The sequence below is a fragment of the Micromonas pusilla genome (genome assembly GCF_000151265.4).
Source record: "Micromonas pusilla CCMP1545 genomic scaffold MICPUCscaffold_5, whole genome shotgun sequence".
NCBI lineage: Eukaryota > Viridiplantae > Chlorophyta > Mamiellophyceae > Mamiellales > Mamiellaceae > Micromonas > Micromonas pusilla.
In genome coordinates this window covers 1260661-1280225 of record NW_003315886.1, presented here as the reverse complement: position 1 = coordinate 1280225, position 19565 = coordinate 1260661, and the positions used below count along the sequence as shown (strand labels likewise).

General features: G+C 68.0%; 11 protein-coding genes across 11 annotated transcripts; 6 read left to right on the top strand and 5 right to left on the bottom strand.

Annotated features, from left to right (window-relative positions):
* Positions 1–466: 466 nt before the first annotated feature.
* Positions 467–3828, top strand: MICPUCDRAFT_47388 (uncharacterized protein; the record flags this gene model as incomplete). The annotated part of the gene is made up of 2 exons (XM_003058944.1): positions 467–1025; positions 1112–3828. The coding sequence occupies 2 exons, from the start codon at positions 467–469 to the stop codon at positions 3748–3750; spliced, it is 3198 nt and encodes a 1065-aa protein (XP_003058990.1). The 3' UTR covers positions 3751–3828.
* Positions 3829–3893: 65 nt separating this feature from the next.
* Positions 3894–4941, bottom strand: MICPUCDRAFT_58358 (uncharacterized protein; the record flags this gene model as incomplete). Its single annotated transcript, XM_003058584.1, has 2 exons — positions 3894–4673; positions 4828–4941. The coding sequence occupies 2 exons, from the start codon at positions 4939–4941 to the stop codon at positions 3894–3896; spliced, it is 894 nt and encodes a 297-aa protein (XP_003058630.1).
* Positions 4942–5442: 501 nt separating this feature from the next.
* Positions 5443–7261, bottom strand: MICPUCDRAFT_47387 (ph-domain-containing protein; the record flags this gene model as incomplete). Its single annotated transcript, XM_003058583.1, has 2 exons — positions 5443–5714; positions 5916–7261. 2 exons carry the CDS (start codon positions 7259–7261, stop codon positions 5501–5503), a joined length of 1560 nt encoding a protein of 519 aa, XP_003058629.1. The 3' UTR covers positions 5443–5500.
* A 139-nt stretch (positions 7262–7400) lies between these two features.
* MICPUCDRAFT_58356 (uncharacterized protein) lies at positions 7401–8366 on the bottom strand (the record flags this gene model as incomplete). Its single annotated transcript, XM_003058582.1, has 3 exons — positions 7401–7534; positions 7639–7869; positions 8084–8366. The coding sequence occupies 3 exons, from the start codon at positions 8364–8366 to the stop codon at positions 7401–7403; spliced, it is 648 nt and encodes a 215-aa protein (XP_003058628.1).
* Positions 8367–8460: 94 nt separating this feature from the next.
* On the bottom strand, positions 8461–9276 carry MICPUCDRAFT_58355 (uncharacterized protein; the record flags this gene model as incomplete). The annotated part of the gene is made up of 1 exon (XM_003058581.1): positions 8461–9276. One exon carries the CDS (start codon positions 9274–9276, stop codon positions 8461–8463), a length of 816 nt encoding a protein of 271 aa, XP_003058627.1.
* A 180-nt stretch (positions 9277–9456) lies between these two features.
* On the top strand, positions 9457–10492 carry MICPUCDRAFT_58354 (uncharacterized protein; the record flags this gene model as incomplete). The annotated part of the gene is made up of 2 exons (XM_003058943.1): positions 9457–10044; positions 10208–10492. The coding sequence occupies 2 exons, from the start codon at positions 9457–9459 to the stop codon at positions 10490–10492; spliced, it is 873 nt and encodes a 290-aa protein (XP_003058989.1).
* A 167-nt stretch (positions 10493–10659) lies between these two features.
* Positions 10660–10881, top strand: MICPUCDRAFT_58353 (uncharacterized protein; the record flags this gene model as incomplete). Its single annotated transcript, XM_003058942.1, has 1 exon — positions 10660–10881. The coding sequence occupies one exon, from the start codon at positions 10660–10662 to the stop codon at positions 10879–10881; it is 222 nt and encodes a 73-aa protein (XP_003058988.1).
* A 332-nt stretch (positions 10882–11213) lies between these two features.
* MICPUCDRAFT_39937 (uncharacterized protein) lies at positions 11214–11852 on the top strand (the record flags this gene model as incomplete). Its single annotated transcript, XM_003058941.1, has 1 exon — positions 11214–11852. One exon carries the CDS (start codon positions 11214–11216, stop codon positions 11850–11852), a length of 639 nt encoding a protein of 212 aa, XP_003058987.1.
* A 106-nt stretch (positions 11853–11958) lies between these two features.
* On the top strand, positions 11959–13262 carry MICPUCDRAFT_58351 (uncharacterized protein; the record flags this gene model as incomplete). Its single annotated transcript, XM_003058940.1, has 2 exons — positions 11959–12960; positions 13065–13262. The coding sequence occupies 2 exons, from the start codon at positions 11959–11961 to the stop codon at positions 13260–13262; spliced, it is 1200 nt and encodes a 399-aa protein (XP_003058986.1).
* Positions 13263–13385: 123 nt separating this feature from the next.
* On the bottom strand, positions 13386–17932 carry MICPUCDRAFT_47386 (glycosyltransferase family 77 protein; the record flags this gene model as incomplete). The annotated part of the gene is made up of 5 exons (XM_003058580.1): positions 13386–13619; positions 13963–14206; positions 14334–14761; positions 15155–15802; positions 16712–17932. 5 exons carry the CDS (start codon positions 17930–17932, stop codon positions 13386–13388), a joined length of 2775 nt encoding a protein of 924 aa, XP_003058626.1.
* A 377-nt stretch (positions 17933–18309) lies between these two features.
* MICPUCDRAFT_44353 (uncharacterized protein) lies at positions 18310–19560 on the top strand (the record flags this gene model as incomplete). The annotated part of the gene is made up of 4 exons (XM_003058939.1): positions 18310–18434; positions 18483–18801; positions 18931–19251; positions 19438–19560. 4 exons carry the CDS (start codon positions 18310–18312, stop codon positions 19558–19560), a joined length of 888 nt encoding a protein of 295 aa, XP_003058985.1.
* Positions 19561–19565: the final 5 nt, after the last annotated feature.

Sequence of the window (19565 nt, the reverse complement as noted above, 5' to 3'; positions counted from 1 at the left end):
ACTCGAATTGAACGCCCCTCCGTCTCGTCGCGCGTCCGCCGCCGCCGCCGTACCTCGCGTCGGCGCGCGCGCGCTCAGAAAACCCGCTCGCTACGCCGTCTTCGACCGAGCCAGCGCGGGTTCTCGAGCGATGAACGGCGTGCGCGTCGCTCGCGCGCGTCGTCCCCTGGCGTCAGACGATTTCCCCGCTCGCATGTGATATTTCGAGTGATATGATATCGCGAGCGAATTTGCGAAACGAAATCATCAGCGAAAAACGTCCGATCAAGTTCACCCACCCTCCAGGTTCAACGTTTGATCACATACTCTTTCAATTGACCGATGAACCGATGAACGGTCGCGGAATCGCCCTACCTGAGCGCTTCAGCATCCATCTCAGGGTTATCGGAAAAGGGCCTTGGTGGTCGCACGCGACGTCACTCGAGCCGGCGCGCTCGACGCACGCATGCTCCGGCCCGCGATCGCGATGGCGCTCCGGCCGCGATGCGGGGTCACCCCGAACGCGGTCTTCGCGCGCGCGTCCTCGCGCGCGACGCTCGCGTCGCGCGCGTCGCCCGCGCCCCACGGCGCGCTCCTCCAGCCGCGCCGCCCGAGGCCCTCGACGCCGGGACCGCATCATCATCATCGTCTCCGCCTCCTCCACCGCTCGCGCCGCGCCGCGATCGTCCGCAGCGCGTCCTCGGTCTCTTCCTCCTCCTCCTCCCCACCCGCCGGCGTAATCTCCCCGGGGGCGAACCACGCGGACCTCCCGAAAAACTTCGAGCACGGCGCGACGGAGGAGCGCCTGTACGAGTGGTGGGAGTCGCACGGATGCTTTAAGCCCTCCGACGACGCCGTCGGCGAGCCGTTCACGATCGCGATGCCGCCGCCGAACGTCACCGGCGCGCTGCACATGGGCCACGCGATGTTCGTGACGCTGCAGGACATCATGGCGAGGAACGCGCGGATGCGCGGGCGGCCGACGCTGTGGCTCCCGGGCACGGACCACGCGGGCATCGCGACGCAGGCGCGTCCTCCTCACACTGGTCCCCACACGACCGCGTTCGCGTGGTGAACGCCGTTACTTAAGGACTTTGCCCGGCGTTTCTCTCCGCCCACCCCTCGCTTTCAGTCCCCGCCATCGACGCCTTTCGACCCCACCTGACGCCTTTCAACTCCACCCCCACGTCGGTCGGACCGCCCCCCGACCCTCAGCTCGTTGTGGAGCGCGCGCTCGAGGCGGAGGGCAAAACGCGGATGGGGATCGGCCGCGACGCGTTCGAGAAGCGGACGTGGGAGTGGAAGGCGGAGTACGGCGGACGCATCGCGGGGCAGATACGACGGCTCGGCGCGTCCTGCGATTGGTCCAGAGAGCGGTTCACGCTGGACGACGGCCTGAGCGACGCGGTGCTCGAGGCTTTCGTCTCGCTCCACGACAGAGGACTCATCTACAAGGGCACGTACATGGTGAACTGGGCGCCGAAGCTGCAGACCGCGGTGAGCGACCTCGAGGTGGAGTACTCCGACGAGCCCGGCACGCTGTATTACTTCAAGTACTTCGTTGAAGGGGGAGAAGACGATTCAGACGCCGAGGACCCTGGAGCCTTTTTACCCGTCGCGACGACGCGGCCGGAGACGGTGCTCGGCGACACCGCCGTCGCGGTCAACCCCGCCGATGAACGCTTCAAGCGGTTCATCGGCAAGCGCGCGATCGTGCCGTTCAGCGGCGGGCGGACCGTGCCCATCATCGGCGACGACTACGTCGATATCGAGTTCGGCACGGGCGCGCTGAAGATCACGCCGGGGCACGACCCGAACGACTACGAAATCGGCAAACGCGTCGGCCTCGAGACGATCAACATCATGAACAAAGACGGGAGCATGAACGCCAACGCGGGCGCGTACGAGGGCCTGGACCGCGCGGAGTGCCGCGAGAAGGTCTGGGCGGACATGGAGGCGGCCGGGATGGCGATCAAGAGCGAGCCGTACGACACGCGAGTGCCGCGGTCGCAGCGCGGCGGCGAGATCATCGAGCCTTTGGTCTCGGAGCAGTGGTTCTGCAAGATGGAGAGCATGGCGACGCCGGCGCTGAAGGCGGTGGAGAGCGGCGAGCTCACGATCGTGCCGCAGCGGTTCGAGAAGATATACAAAGGCTGGCTCACGGACGTCAGGGACTGGTGCATCTCTCGACAGCTGTGGTGGGGGCACAGGATCCCGGTGTGGTACGTCCACGAGAGCGAAGAGGCGTTGGAGTCGGCTCGGAGCGGCTCGGGTAAGGGCGCGTCGAAAGTCTACGTCGTCGCGCGTAACGAAGCGGACGCGCGCGCGAAGGCGACCGCGGAGGGTCACGGCGCGAACGTCGTGCTGTACCAGGAGGAGGACGTCCTCGACACGTGGTTCTCCAGCGGCCTCTGGCCGTTCAGCACGTTGGGGTGGCCCGACGAAGACGCGGCGGATTTCAAAAAATTCTTCCCGACGCAAGTCATGGAGACGGGGCACGACATCCTGTTCTTCTGGGTCGCGCGGATGGTGATGATGTCGTACGGGATGACTAACACGCTGCCGTTCCACACCGTCTACCTCCACGGCCTCGTCAGGGACGAGAAGGGCCGGAAGATGAGCAAGTCGTTGGGTAACGTCGTGGATCCGCTCAACGTGATCGACGAGCAGGGGTGCGACGCGTTGCGGTTCACGCTCGCGACGGGGACCGCGGCGGGACAGGACCTGAACCTGAACATGGACCGCCTCGCGTCGAACCGCAACTTCACGAACAAGATCTGGAACGCGGGGAAGTTTCTGCTGTACGCGTTGGAGGGGATGTCGGACGACGACCGCGTCGCGCTCGTGCGAGAGGCGGAGACTGTGCCGAATGACCTCGCGTCTCTGCCGCTCGCGGAGCGATGGATCGTGTCCAGACTCCACGCGACCGTGGACCACGTCACGACCGCGCACGATAAGCACGACTTCGGCGAGGCTGGACGCGCGGCGTACGCGTTCTTCTACGACGACTTCGCGGACTGGTTCATCGAGGGCGCCAAGAGCCGGCTCTACTCTGGCGACGCCGCCGCCGCGAGGCGAACGCGCGCGGTCATCCTATACGTCCTCGAGCGCACGCTCCGGCTCCTGCACCCGTTCGTGCCGTACGTCACGGAGGAGGTGTGGAGGAACATACCGCACGATGGCGAGACGCTGATGACGCGCGCGTGGCCGACGCTGGACGCGGCGCGCGACGACGACGCCGTCGCCGCCTTCGAGACGGCGCGCGCGGTGGTGCGCGCGGTGCGCAACGCGCGCGCGGAGTACGCGGTTGAGCCCGCGAAGCGCGTCCCCGCGATCGTGGTCGTCTCTGGTGGAGACGCGGATTCGAACGCGGCGTTGCGGAAGGCGCTCAAAGACGAGCTTCTGTTGCTGTCGACGCTCGCGAGGCTCGACGCGGAGGCGAGCGCGGTGACGGACGTCGCGCCCGACGCGGCGATCAGCGATCCCGCGGCTTTCGTGCAGATCGTCGTGAGCGACGGCGTGACGGTGTACGTGCCGCTGAGTGGCATCGTGGATCCGGCGAAGGAGATCGCGAGGCTGACGAAGCGCGCGACGAAGCTCGAGAAGGAGGCGAGCGGGCTCGCCGGGCGGCTGAAGTCGCCGAAGTTCACGGAGAAGGCGCCCGCGGACGTCGTGGAGAAGAGCAGGAAGGAGCTGGCGGAGCTCGAGGAGCAGCTGTCGAGCGTCAGAGAGAGGATGGCGACGATGGAGGCGCTGCTCGTGAAGAGTTGATCGATGAGAGGAAGCGAGGAGGGAGGGCGTCATCAGATGTCTCGGCTATTTTTTTGTTTATCACACGAGTCGTGGAAACGTCGCGACGCGACGACCTCCTCCTTCTCTCGCCCCTCGAGACGCGATCGCTCGCCTCTCGACCATCAACGCGCGGCTTGGACCGGAAATCGCACCTCCGCGATCGACGCCTCCGTCGCCTCCTCCGCGCCCCCCCGATCGCCTCCCAGATGCGACAGCTTCGCCGCCTCCAGCAGAAGCAGCGAGTTGAAGCTCCCCCGCTGTTTCCGCCCCGCGCTCGCCGCGTCGCACTCCGTCACGTCGTCCTCCGCCGGGTGCACCACGACGACCCTCGGCGGCGCCGCCCACCCCACGCGCGACGCGCTCCGCGACGACGACAGACTCCTCCCGCTCGGCGACGCGCCTCGATGCATCATGGCGTCGCTCAGGCTCCCCTCGTTGCCGCTGTCGCACCGCAGCCGCGCGATCGTCTCGCTCGGCGAGAATCCGAGGTCGAACTCCTCGGTCGCGACGTCCCTCGCGCGCGCCGCGGCGACGTCGAAGCTAGCCCGTCGACTGGAGTTGACGTGATCGTCGTCGTCCCCCGCCGAGAACCCCGCCGCGGCGCCCTCGTCGTTCTCGTCGCTGCCGCCGCTCCCGTCCTCCTGCGCGGAGTCCTCGCGGAACACGAACCCTCGCGTCCGCGGGGAGTCGCTGAGCATCGAGAGGCACGAGAAGCTGCCGTGCTGCCGCCCCGCGGAGCGCGCGAGCAGCTCCGGGTCGTCGAGAGAGAAGCAGTCGACGAAGGATCCTCGCGGGCGCGCCGCGCTGAACGAGGGCCCGCGCAGCGCGTCCACCTGCACGGACGGCGACCCCGGGGAGTCGTCGTTCACGACGTGCGCGCTGAATCCCTCCGCGTGGAGGCCCTGGAGGGGACGGGGGAGGGGAGGGAGGCGCGCGCGTCAGGTTCGGCGACGGGACGCGCGAGGGACGCGCGCGGACGCGGTCGCATTCCGGATGATGACGGGGGGGCATTTGAAACGAGCGCGAGCGAGGTTGGGCGGGGGAGCGCGCGCGCACCTCCTCCACGTCGCGCTCCGAATGCAGCGCGAGCTCCTCGAACGCGCTCGTCAGCGCGCTGCGTCGCTTCACCGGGTCCGTCGCGCCCGCGCGCGGGGCGTCAGGCGGCGTCATGTCGCCCGCGCGCGACGCGATTTCCTCTCGCCGCGGGAGAAGAGAGAGAGGAGAGTCTCAGGGTTTACGCGGCGCGACCGGAAACGCGACCGGAGACGCGCGCGCGACCCGCGCGTGGGTCCGCGTCCGACGGAGAACGAGCGCGAGCGCGCGCGCGAACTCTGCGACCGAGCTCGCGTGGACGGTCTCGTCGTCGCGCGGCCGCGAATGCGTCGCAGCGCGTCGCCCGAACGGCATGCGTCGTCGACGCGCTCTCCCGCAAAAAGCGCGCGCTCGAAGCAGAACGCGGCTGTCATTTCATTTCGTGAATGCAGCGTTCAGATCCGCGCGATTTGCGTCGTTTCGAGCTACAAATTGTAAACAACTTAGACTAATTGCTCATACGCGGTGGTTTCCGCTCTCGTTGGCTTCTCGCGAGCCCCACTCGATCGGATTATGAAAAGCGAACGGTCTCATTCACGATGCCACCTCTGAAAGGAAGTTGAAAGGCGGCTGGCTGATGATGACCCGGCTCGACCGGGCAAATATTTTAATTCTCGATGCTCGTCGTCTAACTACCTTACTGGGAGGCCCTCCCCGCGTTCGCGAGCTCCCTCCTGAGCGCGTCCCCGCGTCCGCCGCACACGAGCGCGCGCGTCAACGTCAGCGCGTCCACCCACCCCTCCCGCTCCGCCTCGCTGCGCGCGACGAAGAAGTGCCCACGCCCGTCTCTCAGTCCGACCCTGAACCCGTGCCCGGGACGCGGCAGCGACGCGTCCGCGCACGGCTGCACGCTGCGGGTCGAGGGTCCGCGCGAAGCGACCGACGTCGGGGTGGAGTTTAAGGGCGTCAGGTGGCGTTGAAAGAATAAGTCGAGGTCGGGGATTGAACGCGAGGGGCGGGCGGAGAGAAACGACCGCCAGGAAAAGTCCTTAAGGATCGGCGTTCACCGCGCCGACGCGGTCGTATGGGGACCGTTGCGAAAGAGAACGCGCCTCACGACGTCCTCCATGTTCACGTGGACGCCCCAGCGCGTCCCGCCGGAAGACGCCGGGGCCGTCGTCGTCGTCGTCGTCGTCGCGTCGTTCGGGTCCGCGTCCGCGAAGCCTCGCGCGGGGGTCGGCCGCGGGACGGACGCCCACGAGCCGAGCGGGCCGAGGCCGCGGCGGTCGTCGGCGTCGTCGGCGTCGTCGTCGGCGTCGTCGTCGCCGCCCTCGCCCGGCGCGGTCCAGAACGCCTCGTGGTCCAACACGAACCTCCGCTCGCGCCAACACCCGGACGTCGCCGTCGGCAGCGACGGCGGCGACGCCAGCAGCGTCCCCGCTCGCAGCGCCGGCGCGGGCAAGCAGCGTCGCACGAGCCTTAGCGACGACGCGTACACCGGCCGCGCGCCGGGGGAGGCTTGCGCGCAGCATATGTACGTCGCCGCCGCGGTCTGAAGCGCGGCGGGGGTTCTCGGCGCGGACTCCGCGCCGACGCCGTGCGCGTCGTCGCCGCCGGAGTGGGATCCGCCGTCGTCCGAGCCGTCGTCGGAGTCGTCCGCGTCCGCGTCGGAGTCGGAGTCGTCGTCTTCCGCATCCGCGTCCGCGTTTCTCTTCCTCCGACCCCCTCCCCCAGGCCCCCCTCCTCCACCTCCCCCGGTGCTGCGCGCCATCTCCGAGAGCGCGTACATGATCGTCCCGAGGTTGTACACCGCGCGGTGGAACGACGGGTCGCGTCGAATCGCCTCTCGGAACCGCCCCACCGCGGCGAGCAGCCGTCGTCTCTTCTCGTCGCGTTCTCGACTCACCGTCGCGAGTTGCTGCAGCGCGAGCCCCCAATTGTTCAGCGCCTGCGTGGACTGCGTCTTCGCGACGTCGCACTCGACCGCCGCGCGATACTTGTCGCACGCCTCCCCCCACAGCTGTCGCGCGGTCGGCGCGTCCGCGCTCATTCGCGCGCGATCGCCCAGCGCGATCCCCCAGTTGTACAGCGTGCTGTGCGACCTCGGGCGGCAGCGATGCGCGGCGTCGTAGCGCGCGCACGCCTTGGCGAGGAGGTCCGAGCGCCGCGACGCGTCCGCGCCCTTCGCCTCCGCGCGCTCCGCTTGCTCTTGGAGCACGAGCGCCCACGAGTACAGCGCGTCGAAGTCGTCGGGGTCGCGCGACGCGGCGTCCTTGTGTCGGTCCGCGCGCATCGAGAGCATGCGATCTTGCCCGTCGAAGGCGCCGTTCTCGCCGCCCAGGCGCGTCCGGATCTCGACGCCGCCGTAGTGGATCCACTTGCCCGCGGACGTGGACGCGTTCTCGGAGTCCCTGGGCGAGGTCACCGCCTTCGGGCTCTCCGGACCGGTCGCCGCCATGGCGACCGAGGGGCGACGCGTTTAAATCTGATCCGCGTCCGTCGGCGCGACCGGCAGACGACCGGCGGGAAAAGAAAGCATTCTTTCTGTTCGCGATGAAAAACAAAGTCGACGATGGACGCCGCTACCCGGCTATATACTACGCGACCCCCCCAGTCTTCCCGCCCCCATACCCCTCCTCCTCGCTCCACATCCCCCCCGGCGCGTCCCCCGGGGTGAGATACACCCTGTCGTTCTTCACGTCCAGGATCGTCCGCCCCCGCCCGATGACGTCTAAGGGCCGTTCCATAAAAAAATAGTTCATCGGTCAGTTGAAAGGGGACGCGATCAAGTGTTGAAACCGGGAGATGGGTGAAAAACTTTTGTATAGAACGCACCTAACCCGACGGACATGCACGCCGACGTCTCCGCGCCGAGCGACGCGAACGCGGGCAAGTCCCCGACGCAGCACTGCCCTTTGTACTCGCTCTTCAGCGAGGTTTCCTCGCCCTCCGCGCCCAGGACGTCCAGGGTGAACGCCGCGGTCGCCATGTTCATCGCGCGGCCGTCGATCCCCACGGCTTTCATCGCGCTCTCCGCGACGCCCGGGGAGTCCGGGGAGACGCCGCCTGAGGGTCGAGGGTGATCGTCCGTACGAGCGAACGTCGGGGCGGAGTCGTGAGGCGTCAGACGGAGTCGTGAGGCGTCGAGGCGCGTCGGGATCGTGAGCGAGGGGTGATGGGCGGAGAGTGACGCGCGCGCGGGGGGAGAGAAAGGAAAGTCCTTAAGGATCGGCGTTCACAACGCGAACGGGGTCGTATGGGAACCGGTGTGAATCAGAACACGCGCCCGAGTTGGCGGCGATCCAGTTGACGACGGAGAAGAACGACCCCATGTCCACGATCCCGGGGAACGGCGCGCCGCCGTTGAGCGCGCACTGTACCGTCCGCAACCCCGTCGGGTGCGTCCCGAGCGGGATCGCGACGAGGTCGCTCGCGTCCACCGCGCCGCACGCGACGGATCCCGGCGGGTGAAACCGCAGCGCCTTGTCGGTAAAGTCGAACTCGCACTCGAACTGATGAAAGAGCGTTCGCGTTCCGACGACGAAATACGGCAAGTTGTTCATCGATCAGTCGAAAGGGACGGAGCCACGCGATCGAATGTTGAAACCGAGGGATCGGTGTAAAGCAGACGTTCGCGTACTGCGGGAGAGAAAGTCCTTAAGGATCGGCGTTCACCACGCGAACGCGGTCGTACGGGAACCAGTGTGAATCAGAACGCGCCTTGGACAGAAACTCCAGGCCCAGCAGCCCGCCGACGACGGCGGGGAGCCCGCTCGCGTCGAGGTCCGTGACGACCGCGTCGAGCGCGCCGATCCGCGCGCTCCCGACGCCGACGCCGTCGATCGTGACTTTCTGTCGGACGGTCTCGCCCATGGCGCCGAGGCCGCGGATGGCCGCGCCGTCCGTCGCCGACGCGCCGAGCATCTCGCGCAACCGCGGCGACACGATCGCCGTCGTCGCGCCGCTGTCGACGAGGAAGTCCACGAACCCGGCGGGCGCTGGGAGGTCGAGCGTCACGACGACGTACCCCGCGCGCGGGTTCCCCGGCATCCCGACGATCTGTCGCAGCGGAAGGTTCACCGTCTTCGAGCGCTTCTCGATCCACGCGTCCGCGAGCGCCTTCGCGAGCTCTTCTTTCTCGAACAAGTTCGCGCTCGGGACGGACATAAGCGCGAGGTACGCCTTGATCGCCCTCGCGCGGAGCGCCATCGCGCGCGCTCGCAGCGCGTCGTCCTCGGACGCGTCCGCGGGCGCGGCGTCGTCGTCGGACGACGACGACGACGACGACGACGCCCTCGGCGCGAACGACCATCGGATCTTATTCTCGTCGTCGTTCGACGACGGCGTCGGCACCGGCGGTGGCGTCTGCGAAGGGAGCCACCGGCGCGGCGCGCGTCCGCGTCGCGGCGGCGCGCGCGCGCGCCATCTCGCGGCGGGAAGCCGCGCGGGCGTCGTCGAGGGCGTCGGCGCCATCGCGTCGGGCGCGGCCGCGCGTCGGTGCGCGCGCCGAGAGCGCCGCGGCGACGCGCGCGCTTCCTATTGGTTCGGTCCTCGTCAGCGGCGCGGGAAAAATCTGATCTCCCGTCGCGTCGGCGCAGCACTCTGCGCGCGCCTTGGCACTCCTCGGCCGCGCGCGACTCCGTCTCTCCAGCGATGCGCGCTCACGCGACGCCGCCTCGCGCGCGCGCGTCGCCGTCGCCGTCGCCGCGCGCGTCGCGGACGATCGCGCGATGGACCGACGCGTCGCCGCGATCCGTCTCGCGCGGAGCGACGACGGTCGACGACGACGACGACGTCGCGCGGATGAAAAGACGCGCACGCCGTGGTCCTCCTCGTCCAGCGCCCGCGCTCGCGCTCGCGCGCCGCCTCCGCGCGTCGAGGCCGAGGCCGACGCCCCCGCGCTCGGTCTCCATCGCGTCCCCCGCGCCGACGCCGGGGATCGAACCGCCGCCGACGACCTCGGACGGCGCGGTGATCCTGCGCCGCGGCGCGAAGACCGCGGAGCTCCCGAACGGGATGACAGTCCACTACGTCTCGCCTCCGGACGTGCAATTCTTGTACGACGAGATCTTCGCGGAGTCGTGTTACCTGAAGCACGGCGTGACGCTGCGGTCCACGGACGCGGTCATCGACGTCGGGGGGAACATCGGGATGTTCGCCATGTTCGCCGCGCGGAAATGCACGCGCGGGAAAGTGATCACTCTCGAGCCGATCCCTCCGACGTACGCGGCGCTGTCGAAGGTGCGTTCTATCTGACACTGGTCCCCATACGACCGCGTCGGCGTGGTGAACGCCGTTCCTTAAGGACTTTTCCCGGCGTCTCTCTCCGCCCAGGGTCCCTCGCTTTCAATCACCGACCTCGACGCCTTTCAACTCCAACTGACGCCTATGAACGCGGCGCTAGAACTTGCGAACGAACCTGTGCGCGCCGGGCGCGGACGCCGCGTGCCAGGAGACCATCGACTCGGAGCTGAGCTGCGACTTGTCCCCGGAGCTCCTCGGCGGGTTGAACGACGAGGACTTCGGGTACGTGTTCGGGAGGCAGCTCCGCGGGAAAGAAGACGGCGCGGAGCTGCGATCGGCGGACCCGGACGTCGACTTCTCGTACGAAGAGCTCGCGGACGAGGCGCGTTCTGATTCACAATGGTTCCCATACGACCGCGTTCGCGTGGTGAACGCCGATCCTTAAGGACTTTTCCCGGCGCATCTCTCCACCTACCCCTCGCTTTCAACGCCCGACCTCGACGCCTTTCGACTCCACCCCTGACGCCTTTGAACTCCACCCCGACGTCGCTTTGTATGGAACGACGCTCTCAGCTCGAGGAGATGCTGGAGGACGACGACTGCGACGGCCCCATGGACGCCGCGGAGGGGTCGTTCACCGCGCGCACGGACGGCGCGAGCTCATGCCTCAGGACGCGGAAGACGCACCCGCCGAGCGGCGCGGTGTGGGCGTACAACGTCGGCGTGAGCGACGGGAAGAAGAGCGTCGGGGAGTTTTTCTTCTACCCGCGCGCCGCGGGGTGGAGGCGCGTCCTATCTCGCACCGGTCCCCACACGACCGCGTCGGCGTGGTGAACGCCGATCCTTAAGGACTTTCGCCGACGCATCTCTCCGCCCATCGCCCCTCGGTTTCAACGCCCGCCCCTATGACGCCTTTCAACTCCACCCCTGACGCCTTTCGACTCCGCCCCGACGTTCGTCGCTTCGTATGGGAAATGACCCGCAGCACCGCGTACCCGGACGACGACGAGACGAAGAGCAACACGACGCGGTTCGTGGAGACCGCGCTGGGGGGCGACGGCGGCGAACGCGACGACGTCGGAAGTTCCGAAACGAGTTCCGAAACGAAAACGCCGACGTCGGACGGACTCGAGAAGACGCCGCTCGTCGCGTTCGGGAGGTGGCTGATGTCGCGCCTCCGCGCGGCGACGCGGACGATCGACGCCGGGTCCGGAAGTTCCGCGTTCAACCCGTTCGCCGCGGTCGCGCGTCTCCTCGCGAGGCTCGCGCGCGCCGTCTTCGAGACGCTCGTGACGCTCGTTCTGCGGCGGATCCTCGGCGAGCGCGAGACGTTCGACTGCCCGCTCGTGACGGTGTCGGACGTCATCGACGCGCACGGGTTGAGCGACGTCGGGTTGCTGAAAGTCGACGTGGAACGCGCGGAGTTGGACGTGTTGCGGGGCGTGAGAGAGGAGCACTGGCCGTTGGTGAGGCAAGTGGCGATGGAGGTGCACGACGGCGGCGGGGAGGGGGTCGCGTCGACGTCGTCGGCGTCGTTGGCGTCGTCGGCGGCGGGTGCGTCGGCCTCGTCGGCGTCGAAGAAAACGCAAACGGGGAAAAGACGAACCACCGTCGCGGACGCCGCGGCGCCGTCCACGGCTGGGCGGCTCGAGGAGGTCACGTCGCTGCTCGTGAACGCGGGCGGGTTCGACCCGCGGAGGATCTTCGTCGAGCAACACGCGGGGTTGGAGGGGAGCACGCTGTGGAACGTCTACGCGACGCGGGCGGAGGGATACGACGTCGCGTCGTCCTACGACGGCGCGTGACGTCGCGTTGATGACGACGTCGACGGAAACGCGACCGCGCGGCGGCGCGGGGCTGGGCGCGGACGCGTTTCCGAGTGAACGACGACGCGGGCGCCCCCCCGGCGCGATGGACGAGAGGAACGGCGCGGAGGACGCGATCGGACGGAGGGACGAGCGCGGTGCGATAGACGAGTTGCTTTGCTTTGCTTTGCTTTGCTTCGCGCGGCGGTCAACCGAGTTGACCGACGCCGCGAGTGGTTGTGACAGCACTACACTATATGACTTCCAGAAGAAAATTGCTTGGACCGTACGATTCCAAATTGCGAGCGCGCGACGCCCGAACGCCATGACGTCGCGCGCGCCGCAACCGATGCCCCCGCGCCCGCGCGCTCGCGCGTCGCTCGCGCCCGAATCCCCGATGTCGTCGCCGCGGAGGAAGACGCGCGCCATCGCGGGGTTGAACGCGGACTTGTTGGACCAACTCAGCTTCTACGGGTCGTACCACAGAAACGCAATCAACCAGTGCATCCACTTCGTCTTCGTGCCGGGCATCGTGTGGAGCGCGCTCGTGTGGATGGCGTCCTCGGGGCCGCTGCTCCCCGCGTCCGCGCTGAATCTCCCCGCGGCGATCTCGTCGACGCCGTGGATGGGCGCGGCGCTCCCGGACGCGCTCGTCGCCGCCGCGAGCCCGAATCTCGCATTCTTTGCGATGCTCGCGTACGCATCCCATACACTGGTCCCCATACGACCGCGTCGGCGTGGTGAACGCCGATCCTTAAGGACTTTGCCCGGCGCATCTCTCCGCCCACCCATCGCTTTCAATCCCCGCCCGCGACGCCTTTCAACTCCAACTGACGCCTTTGAACTTCGCCCCGACGTCGCTTTGTATGGAACGACCCTCAGGTACGCGTTCTACTACGTCCTCCTCGAGCCCTTCGCGGGCGTCGCGTGGACGCTGCTCGTGGGGGTCCCCTCGTTTCTCACCGCGACGTGGTACCGCGCGGCGCGCGGCGACGCCGCGTGCGCGAACGCGCTGGTCGTGCATCTGCTGTCGTGGTACATGCAGATACATCCGGGGCACGCGGTGTTCGAGAAGAGAAGGCCGGCGCTGACGGAGTCGCTGTTTCAGGTGCGTTCTATACAAACGTTTTTCACCCATCGCCCGGTTTCAACATTTGATCGCGTCTCGTTTCAACTGACCGATGAACTGTTTTTGTATGGAACGACCCTCAGTCGCTCGCGCTAGCGCCGCTGTTCGTGTGGTTGGAGGCTCTGTTCGCGCTCGGGTACCGACCGAAGTTGCGCGCGAGGTTGAAACGGCGGGTCGCGAGACGCGTGGAGCGGATGGACGCCATTAAAGCGAGAGGGCTGGCGGAGAGGCCGAGTTGGAATCGAACCGTGAGTAAGACCGTCAAACCGGAGATCCAATGATGAATGACGCGTCGAGCGTCGCAGGGCGGAGCGGAGCGGCGAGGCGCGATAGATACAGTACGATAGATAGCCACGGCGGCTTCGGTGTCACCAAAAGAAAGAAAAGAAAGCGGCTCAGCTCGCTCATCGCCGCGCGCGGTTGAACGCGGAGATGTTCGCCAGCGTCGCCTCGCACGTCGCGACCACCGCGTTCGTCTCCGCGTCTCTCATCGTCGCCTCCACGAGCACGCGCAACGCGGACTCGTCGAGCGCGGACTTCCCCGACCCGGGCACGGGCTTCACGACGCACTCGATGACGTACGTCGTGTGAAGCTCCACGGGCTTCTTGATCTTCGCCGTGAGCGACGTCGTCGCGCACTGCGGCGCCACCGCGCACTTCACGACTGACGAGGGCGGAGTCGAAAGGCGTCGGTCGGCGGAGTCGAAAGGCGTCAGTCGGCGGAGTTGAAAGGCGCGCGTCGCCGCAGGGTGCGTCGGGATCGAAAGCGAGGAGTGATGAACGGAGAGAGACGACCGCCGGGAGAGAAAGGAAAGTCCTTAAGGATCGGCGTTCACCGCGCCGACGCGGTCGTATGGGGACCAGTATGAAATGGGACTACGCGCCTTCGGCGGTGGTCTCGTCGAGCGCGGTCTCGATGGATCCGCCGTGCGCGCTGGTGCCTTTCCCTCGCGCGATCGCGGCGCCGTCGCCGAACCGCACGACCGCGGAGAGCGACTTGTTGACGTCGTCGTAGAAGTACCGCAGGTCGAGCCCGGACGCGGCGGCGTCGTCGCCCGTGGCCCAGCATCCGCCGACGCACTCGTAGAACGGCGGGTGATCTATCGGGAAGTGTTTCTGCAGCGGTTTCAGCCGCGGATCGTTCGACAGCTTCGACAGCGCGGGGTCGTTCAGGGGGAACAGGCCGTTGCGGCGGAACGGGATCCCGCGCGCGAACGCGACCTCTCTGGCGACGGCGCGGGGAGCGGAGATGAGAGGACGGGACGAAGAAGCGAGAGCGGCGAGTCGCGTCGAGTCGACCATCGAGTCGACGATTCATTCGTTCGGCGACGAGAATCGTTTCCGTCGCGCACCGGTACCGCGCCGCGCTGTACTCCGGGCGCGTGATGTCCACGTTCATCGCCCCCGACCGCGCGGCCGCGAGCTCGTCCTCCGAGCTCATGAAGCGCGCGTCCCTCGCACCGCCGGCGACGGACGCGTCGCGCTTCTCCGGTCGTCTCGCGCCGTCGCTCGCGAAGAAGGCGCGCAGCTCGTCGTCGCTCCAGGTGCTCAGGACCGACTCGGGCGGGAGCAGCGACGCGAGCGCGGGGCGCTCCTCCTCGAGGCACTCGAGGAGGTTCACGCGCCGCAAGTCCGCGTCGTCCATGCGCGCTCTCGAAGGAGGGGAGAGGGGGGGGGCGTCGGTCGAAGCGCGCGGGGATGTGCGCGGGCGCGGCGGGAAGACGAGCCGTCGCGTCGTCGCGTCCGACGTCGCGGCGATTCGTATCCTCGCTGCGCCTCGCTCGAAAATAAAAAACGTCCGACGTCGCTCGCCAACTTAGCTCGCGGGGCTACTGTACGTGTACCATCAAACCTACTAGGCTAGGCTATCGCGCGTCGCTTCGCTTCATCCCCCCGCCGCGCGCGTCGCGACCGGGACGTCCGCGGGCGTCTCGAACCGCGCGCAAAACATGTCGTGCACGACCCGCGTCGGCTTCGTGATTCCGAGCTTCAGGGTCGTTCCATACAAGCGAACGTCGGGGTGGAGTTCATAGGCGTCAGTTGCAGTTGAAAGGCGTCGAGGTCGGGGATTGAAAGCGGGGGGGTGGGCGGAGAGACACGCCGGGAAAAGTCCTTAAGGAACGGCGTTCACCACGCCAACGCGGTCGTATGGGAACCAGTGTATAGAACGCACCTTCAGCACCTCAGCCGGAATCAACGCCGCGCAGCCGTTCGGGTGACACTCGCCGCACCACTCCGGCGTGTCCCTCCCCAGCGCGCCCCTCGTGACCTTCGCGTTGAACGCCGCGGCCTCGGCCGCGTCGTTGAACCCGCCGAACGTCCCGCCCCGCACGGTGGACAGTCGCAGGAGTGTCGCGCGCGACGCCGCGGAGGCGGCGTCGCCGCCGCCGCCGCCGCCGCCGCTCCCGAGGACGCGCGTCGTCGTCGCCGCGTCCGCGCCCGCGGGCAGCACCGCGACGAGACTCGCGATCGAATCGCTCATCCCCGCGCGCACGGCGTCCGCGTCGTCGTCCGCGACGATCACCTCGACCTCGCCGCCCGGCGCGTCGACGCGCGACGCGACGGAGGGAATCCGCCGTAACTCCGCCTCGGCGACGAATCGAATCCCCGCGTCGCGAAGCGCCGACGGCGAGACGAGGTGGTCCATCGGGCACCTCCCGGGGACGTGATCGCCGTCCTCGCTGCCGGGGTAGCGACACCGGTGCGCGAAGATGTTATCGTGCCCGCCCCAGACCTTGTCGCAGTGGCATCGCATCGCGGGGATCGCGAGCGTGCGGTTGAGGACGCGCGCGATGGCCGACGCGTCGCGCAACGCCGCGAGCTGATTGGCGTGGAGATGAAAGGCGTCAGACGGAGTTGAAAGGCGTCGTGGTCGGGGATCGAAAGCGAGGGGTGATGGGCGGAGAGAAACACACGCCGGGAGAGAAAGTCCTTAAGGAATGAAGTTCACAACGCGAACGCGGTCGTATGGGAACCAGTGTGAAATAAATAGAACGCGCCTGATTGGCCGCCGCGGCGAGGTGCGCGCCGATGGACGCGTCGTCGCGGGGGACATCGCGCGTGGACGGCGCGGGGTCGAACGTCAGGAACTTCTCCTCCGCGTCGCCGCCCGCGAGGGGCGCCGTCGCGTCGCCGCCGTCGCCGTCGCCGTCGCCGTCGCCGTCGCCGCTCTCCGCGAGCGTGAGGGTCGTTCTATACAAGCGAATGCCGGGGTGGAGTTCAAAGGCGTCAGTTGGCGTTGAAAGGCGTCGAGGACGGGGATTGAAAGCGGGGGGGTGGCGGAGAGATGCGCAGGCAAAAGTCCTTAAGGATCGGCGTTCACCACGCGAACGCGGTCGTATGGGGACCAGTGTATAGAACGCACCTGAGTCTGTCCGCGTTCGGGCTCCACAGCCCAACCTCCGCGAACCGCATCCTCTTCGCCGCCGCGGTGCTGCCGTCGAACGTGTACGTCGCGTGCACCGCGTACGGACGCACGGGCCGTCCCCCGATGGACGACTCGTGGACGCGCTGCACGAAGGTCACGTGCCCGGGGGTGAAGAGCCGGACGGGGAGGACGCCGAGCCTGAGGTGCGTGGAGTTGAAAGGCGTCAGAAGCGGAGTTGAAAGGCGTCGAGGGCGGGGATTGAAAGCGAGGGGTGGGCGGAGAGAATCGCCGGGAAGTAAAGTCCTTAAGGATCAGCGTTCACCACGCGAACGCGGTCGTGTGGGGACCAGTGTCAGATGGGACGCGCCTGAACGACGACGCGTCTCCGTCTCCGTCCGCGCCGCCGCCGCCGCCGAGGCTCGCGTTCAACACCCTCGGCGCGCCGCCTATTCCGCCGCCTCCCTCAGCGATCAACGCCCTCGCCGGCTCGATCCCCGGCCACCGACCCTCCGCGCGGACCATCGCGTTGAACACCTGCTGGTCCGACGTCAGAGACGCGAACCGCCCCGTCGGCCTCGCCAAACGTTCGTACCACGCCGCCGCGAATCTCTCGCCCGCGGGCGTGCGCCGCGCGAACACGATGCCGGTGTTGAACGTTCCGCGCGCGGCGTACGTCGCGCCTTGCTCGAAGTCGCGGCGCGGGGAGAGGTTATCGCTCGAGACCATGACGTCCGCGGACGCGAGGGAGGCGTCGTAGTCGCCGTCGTCACCGCCGTCGCCGTCGTCGCCGTCGTCGTCGCGACGACGCGAGAAGAACGGCCGCGGGTCTCGCCGCCACACGACGTCGACGTCGGACATCAACACGTCGAACCCCATCGAGAGCAGCGCGCGCGCCTCGCCGATCCTCACGCGCGCGAACGCTTTCCAGTTCCCGCTGCTGTGCGACGACGACCCGTCGAGCGAGGAAGAAGACCCGGACCCTTCGCCGAACGCGTCGGGGGTGTACACGAATCCGCATTTCGCGCGAGACGCCGACAGCGCGGCGCGCGACGTCGCGTCGAGCGCGCCGACGACGTGCGGGACGCCGTCCTCCGCGAGCTCGGACAAGTGCGTCACGAAGTTGATCGCGAGCGGGAGCATCTTGCGGTCCGCGAACGTCAGGACGACGAGGGATCCGCGCGCGATGGACGGCGACGGCGACACCTCGTCGCGGACGAGCGTCGCGAGCGCGACGGCGTCGGGGTAATCGCGCGCGTCCACGACGACGCGCGGGGCCCGCGGCGGCGGCGTCGCGGTCGTCGCCTTCTTCTTCTTCTTCTTCTTCGGCGCGCGGGGCTCTTCTTCTTCGCGTCGCCGGCGCGCGAACGGCGGCGTCGGCGGGGACGGACGCGAGCGCGAGCGCGCGGCGTCGTCGATGTCGATGTCATCGTCGCGCGTCCGCTGCGACGGCGTCGCGCGCGCGCGATAGCCCGAGAGCGCGAACGACGCGAGCGCGACGATCGACGCGACGAGCACCGCGAGCGCGACGACGCGGCGGCGCTTCGCCCGGCGCGCGCGCGCGGCTACCGCCTTCCGCGCGTCCATCCACACTGATGAAGAGGCACGAGAGCCACTCACCTTTATAAGACGGTTTGAAGAGAGATCTAACAACGCCCCGCGCACAGTCTCCCGCGCCCGGGATGACATCGACGTCTTCGACGATGAGCCTCGCGACGGGGTTGCGCGCGCTGACGCGCCGCGCGATATCCCGCGCCGCCGCGCGGTCGGAGCGCGTAGTCAGATGGCGCCGCGCGTCCAGCGGCGCGACGTCTTCATCGTCGACCGCCGCCGCCGAGGAGGAAGAATCGGAATCGGAATCGGCCGACGACGACGCGCGTCGATCGTCCGTCGCCGAGGGCCCCGTCGCGCCGCACGTCCCGGTCCTCACGCGCCAAGTCCTGGAAGCGTTCAGAGATCTCGAGATGAAGACGTACGTCGACGGCACCATGGGCGCGGGCGGGCACGCGTGCGCGGTGATCGGAGAGCATCTCGAGCTCGTCACGTTCGTCGGCTTCGACGTGGATCCGCTCGCGCACGCCATCGCGCCGTCGCGCATCCGCGCGGCGGCGGCGAAGATCTCCGAGGCGAGGACGAGGCGGGGCGCGCGCGTGCTCGAGCTCAACACGGTGTTGGACAACTTCCGCGCGATGCGCTTTCGCCTCGACGAGCTCGAGCTGAACGGGAAGGTGGACGCGATCCTTCTCGACCTCGGGGTATCGTCTATGCATCTCGACTCGCCCGAGCGCGGGTTCTCTTTCGGCAACGACGGGCCGCTGGACATGCGCATGGGGCCGTCGTGCGCGTTCTCCGCGATGGACGTCGTGAACGAGTGGCCGGAGGAGGACATCGCGCGCGTGATTCGCGACTACGGCGAAGAGAAGCACTGGCGGCTGATCGCGAGGAGGATCTGCGAGGTGAGACGAACTTCCGCCGCCGTGAACGCCGCGCTTCCATCTTCTTTCCTTTCCTTTCCTTTCCTTTCCTTTCCTTTCGACCCTTTCGACCTTTTCGACCGCTGACCGACCGTCGCCTCTCCTCTCCAGAGACGCGCGGAGGCGCCCATCCTGACGACGTCGGCGCTCGTGCGCGCCATCGGACGCGTGCCAGGCGTGAAGAAAGGACGGAGCGGGAACGTGCACCCGGCGACGCGGACGTTTCAAGGGATTCGAATCGCCGTGAACGACGAGCTCGGCGCGATCGAGGACGCGATCCCCGCCGCGATCGACGCGCTCGCGCCCGGGGGACGACTGGGCGTGATATCGTTTCACTCGCTCGAGGATAAGATCGTGAAGGACATCTTTCGCGAGCGCGCGGGGCGCGCGCCGCCGCCGGACGAGGGGCCCGTCTCCGCGTGGGCGCCGCAGGTGCGTTCTATACACTGGTCCCCGTACGACCGCGTTGGCGTGGTGAACGCCGTTCCTTAAGGACTTTGCCCGGCGTTTCTCTCCGCTCATCCCTCGCTTTCAATCCCCGCCCTCGACGCCTTTCAACTCCGCTTCTGACGCCTTTCAACTCCACCCCGACATTCGCTTGTATGGAACGACCCTCAGCCGGAGCCGCCGCCGAAGGTGGTCAAGCTGATCACGCGGAAGCCGCTGAGCGCGGACGAGGACGAGGTCAGGGAAAACGCGCGGAGTCGGAGCGCGAAATTACGCGTCTGCGAGAAGCTCTAGCGAGC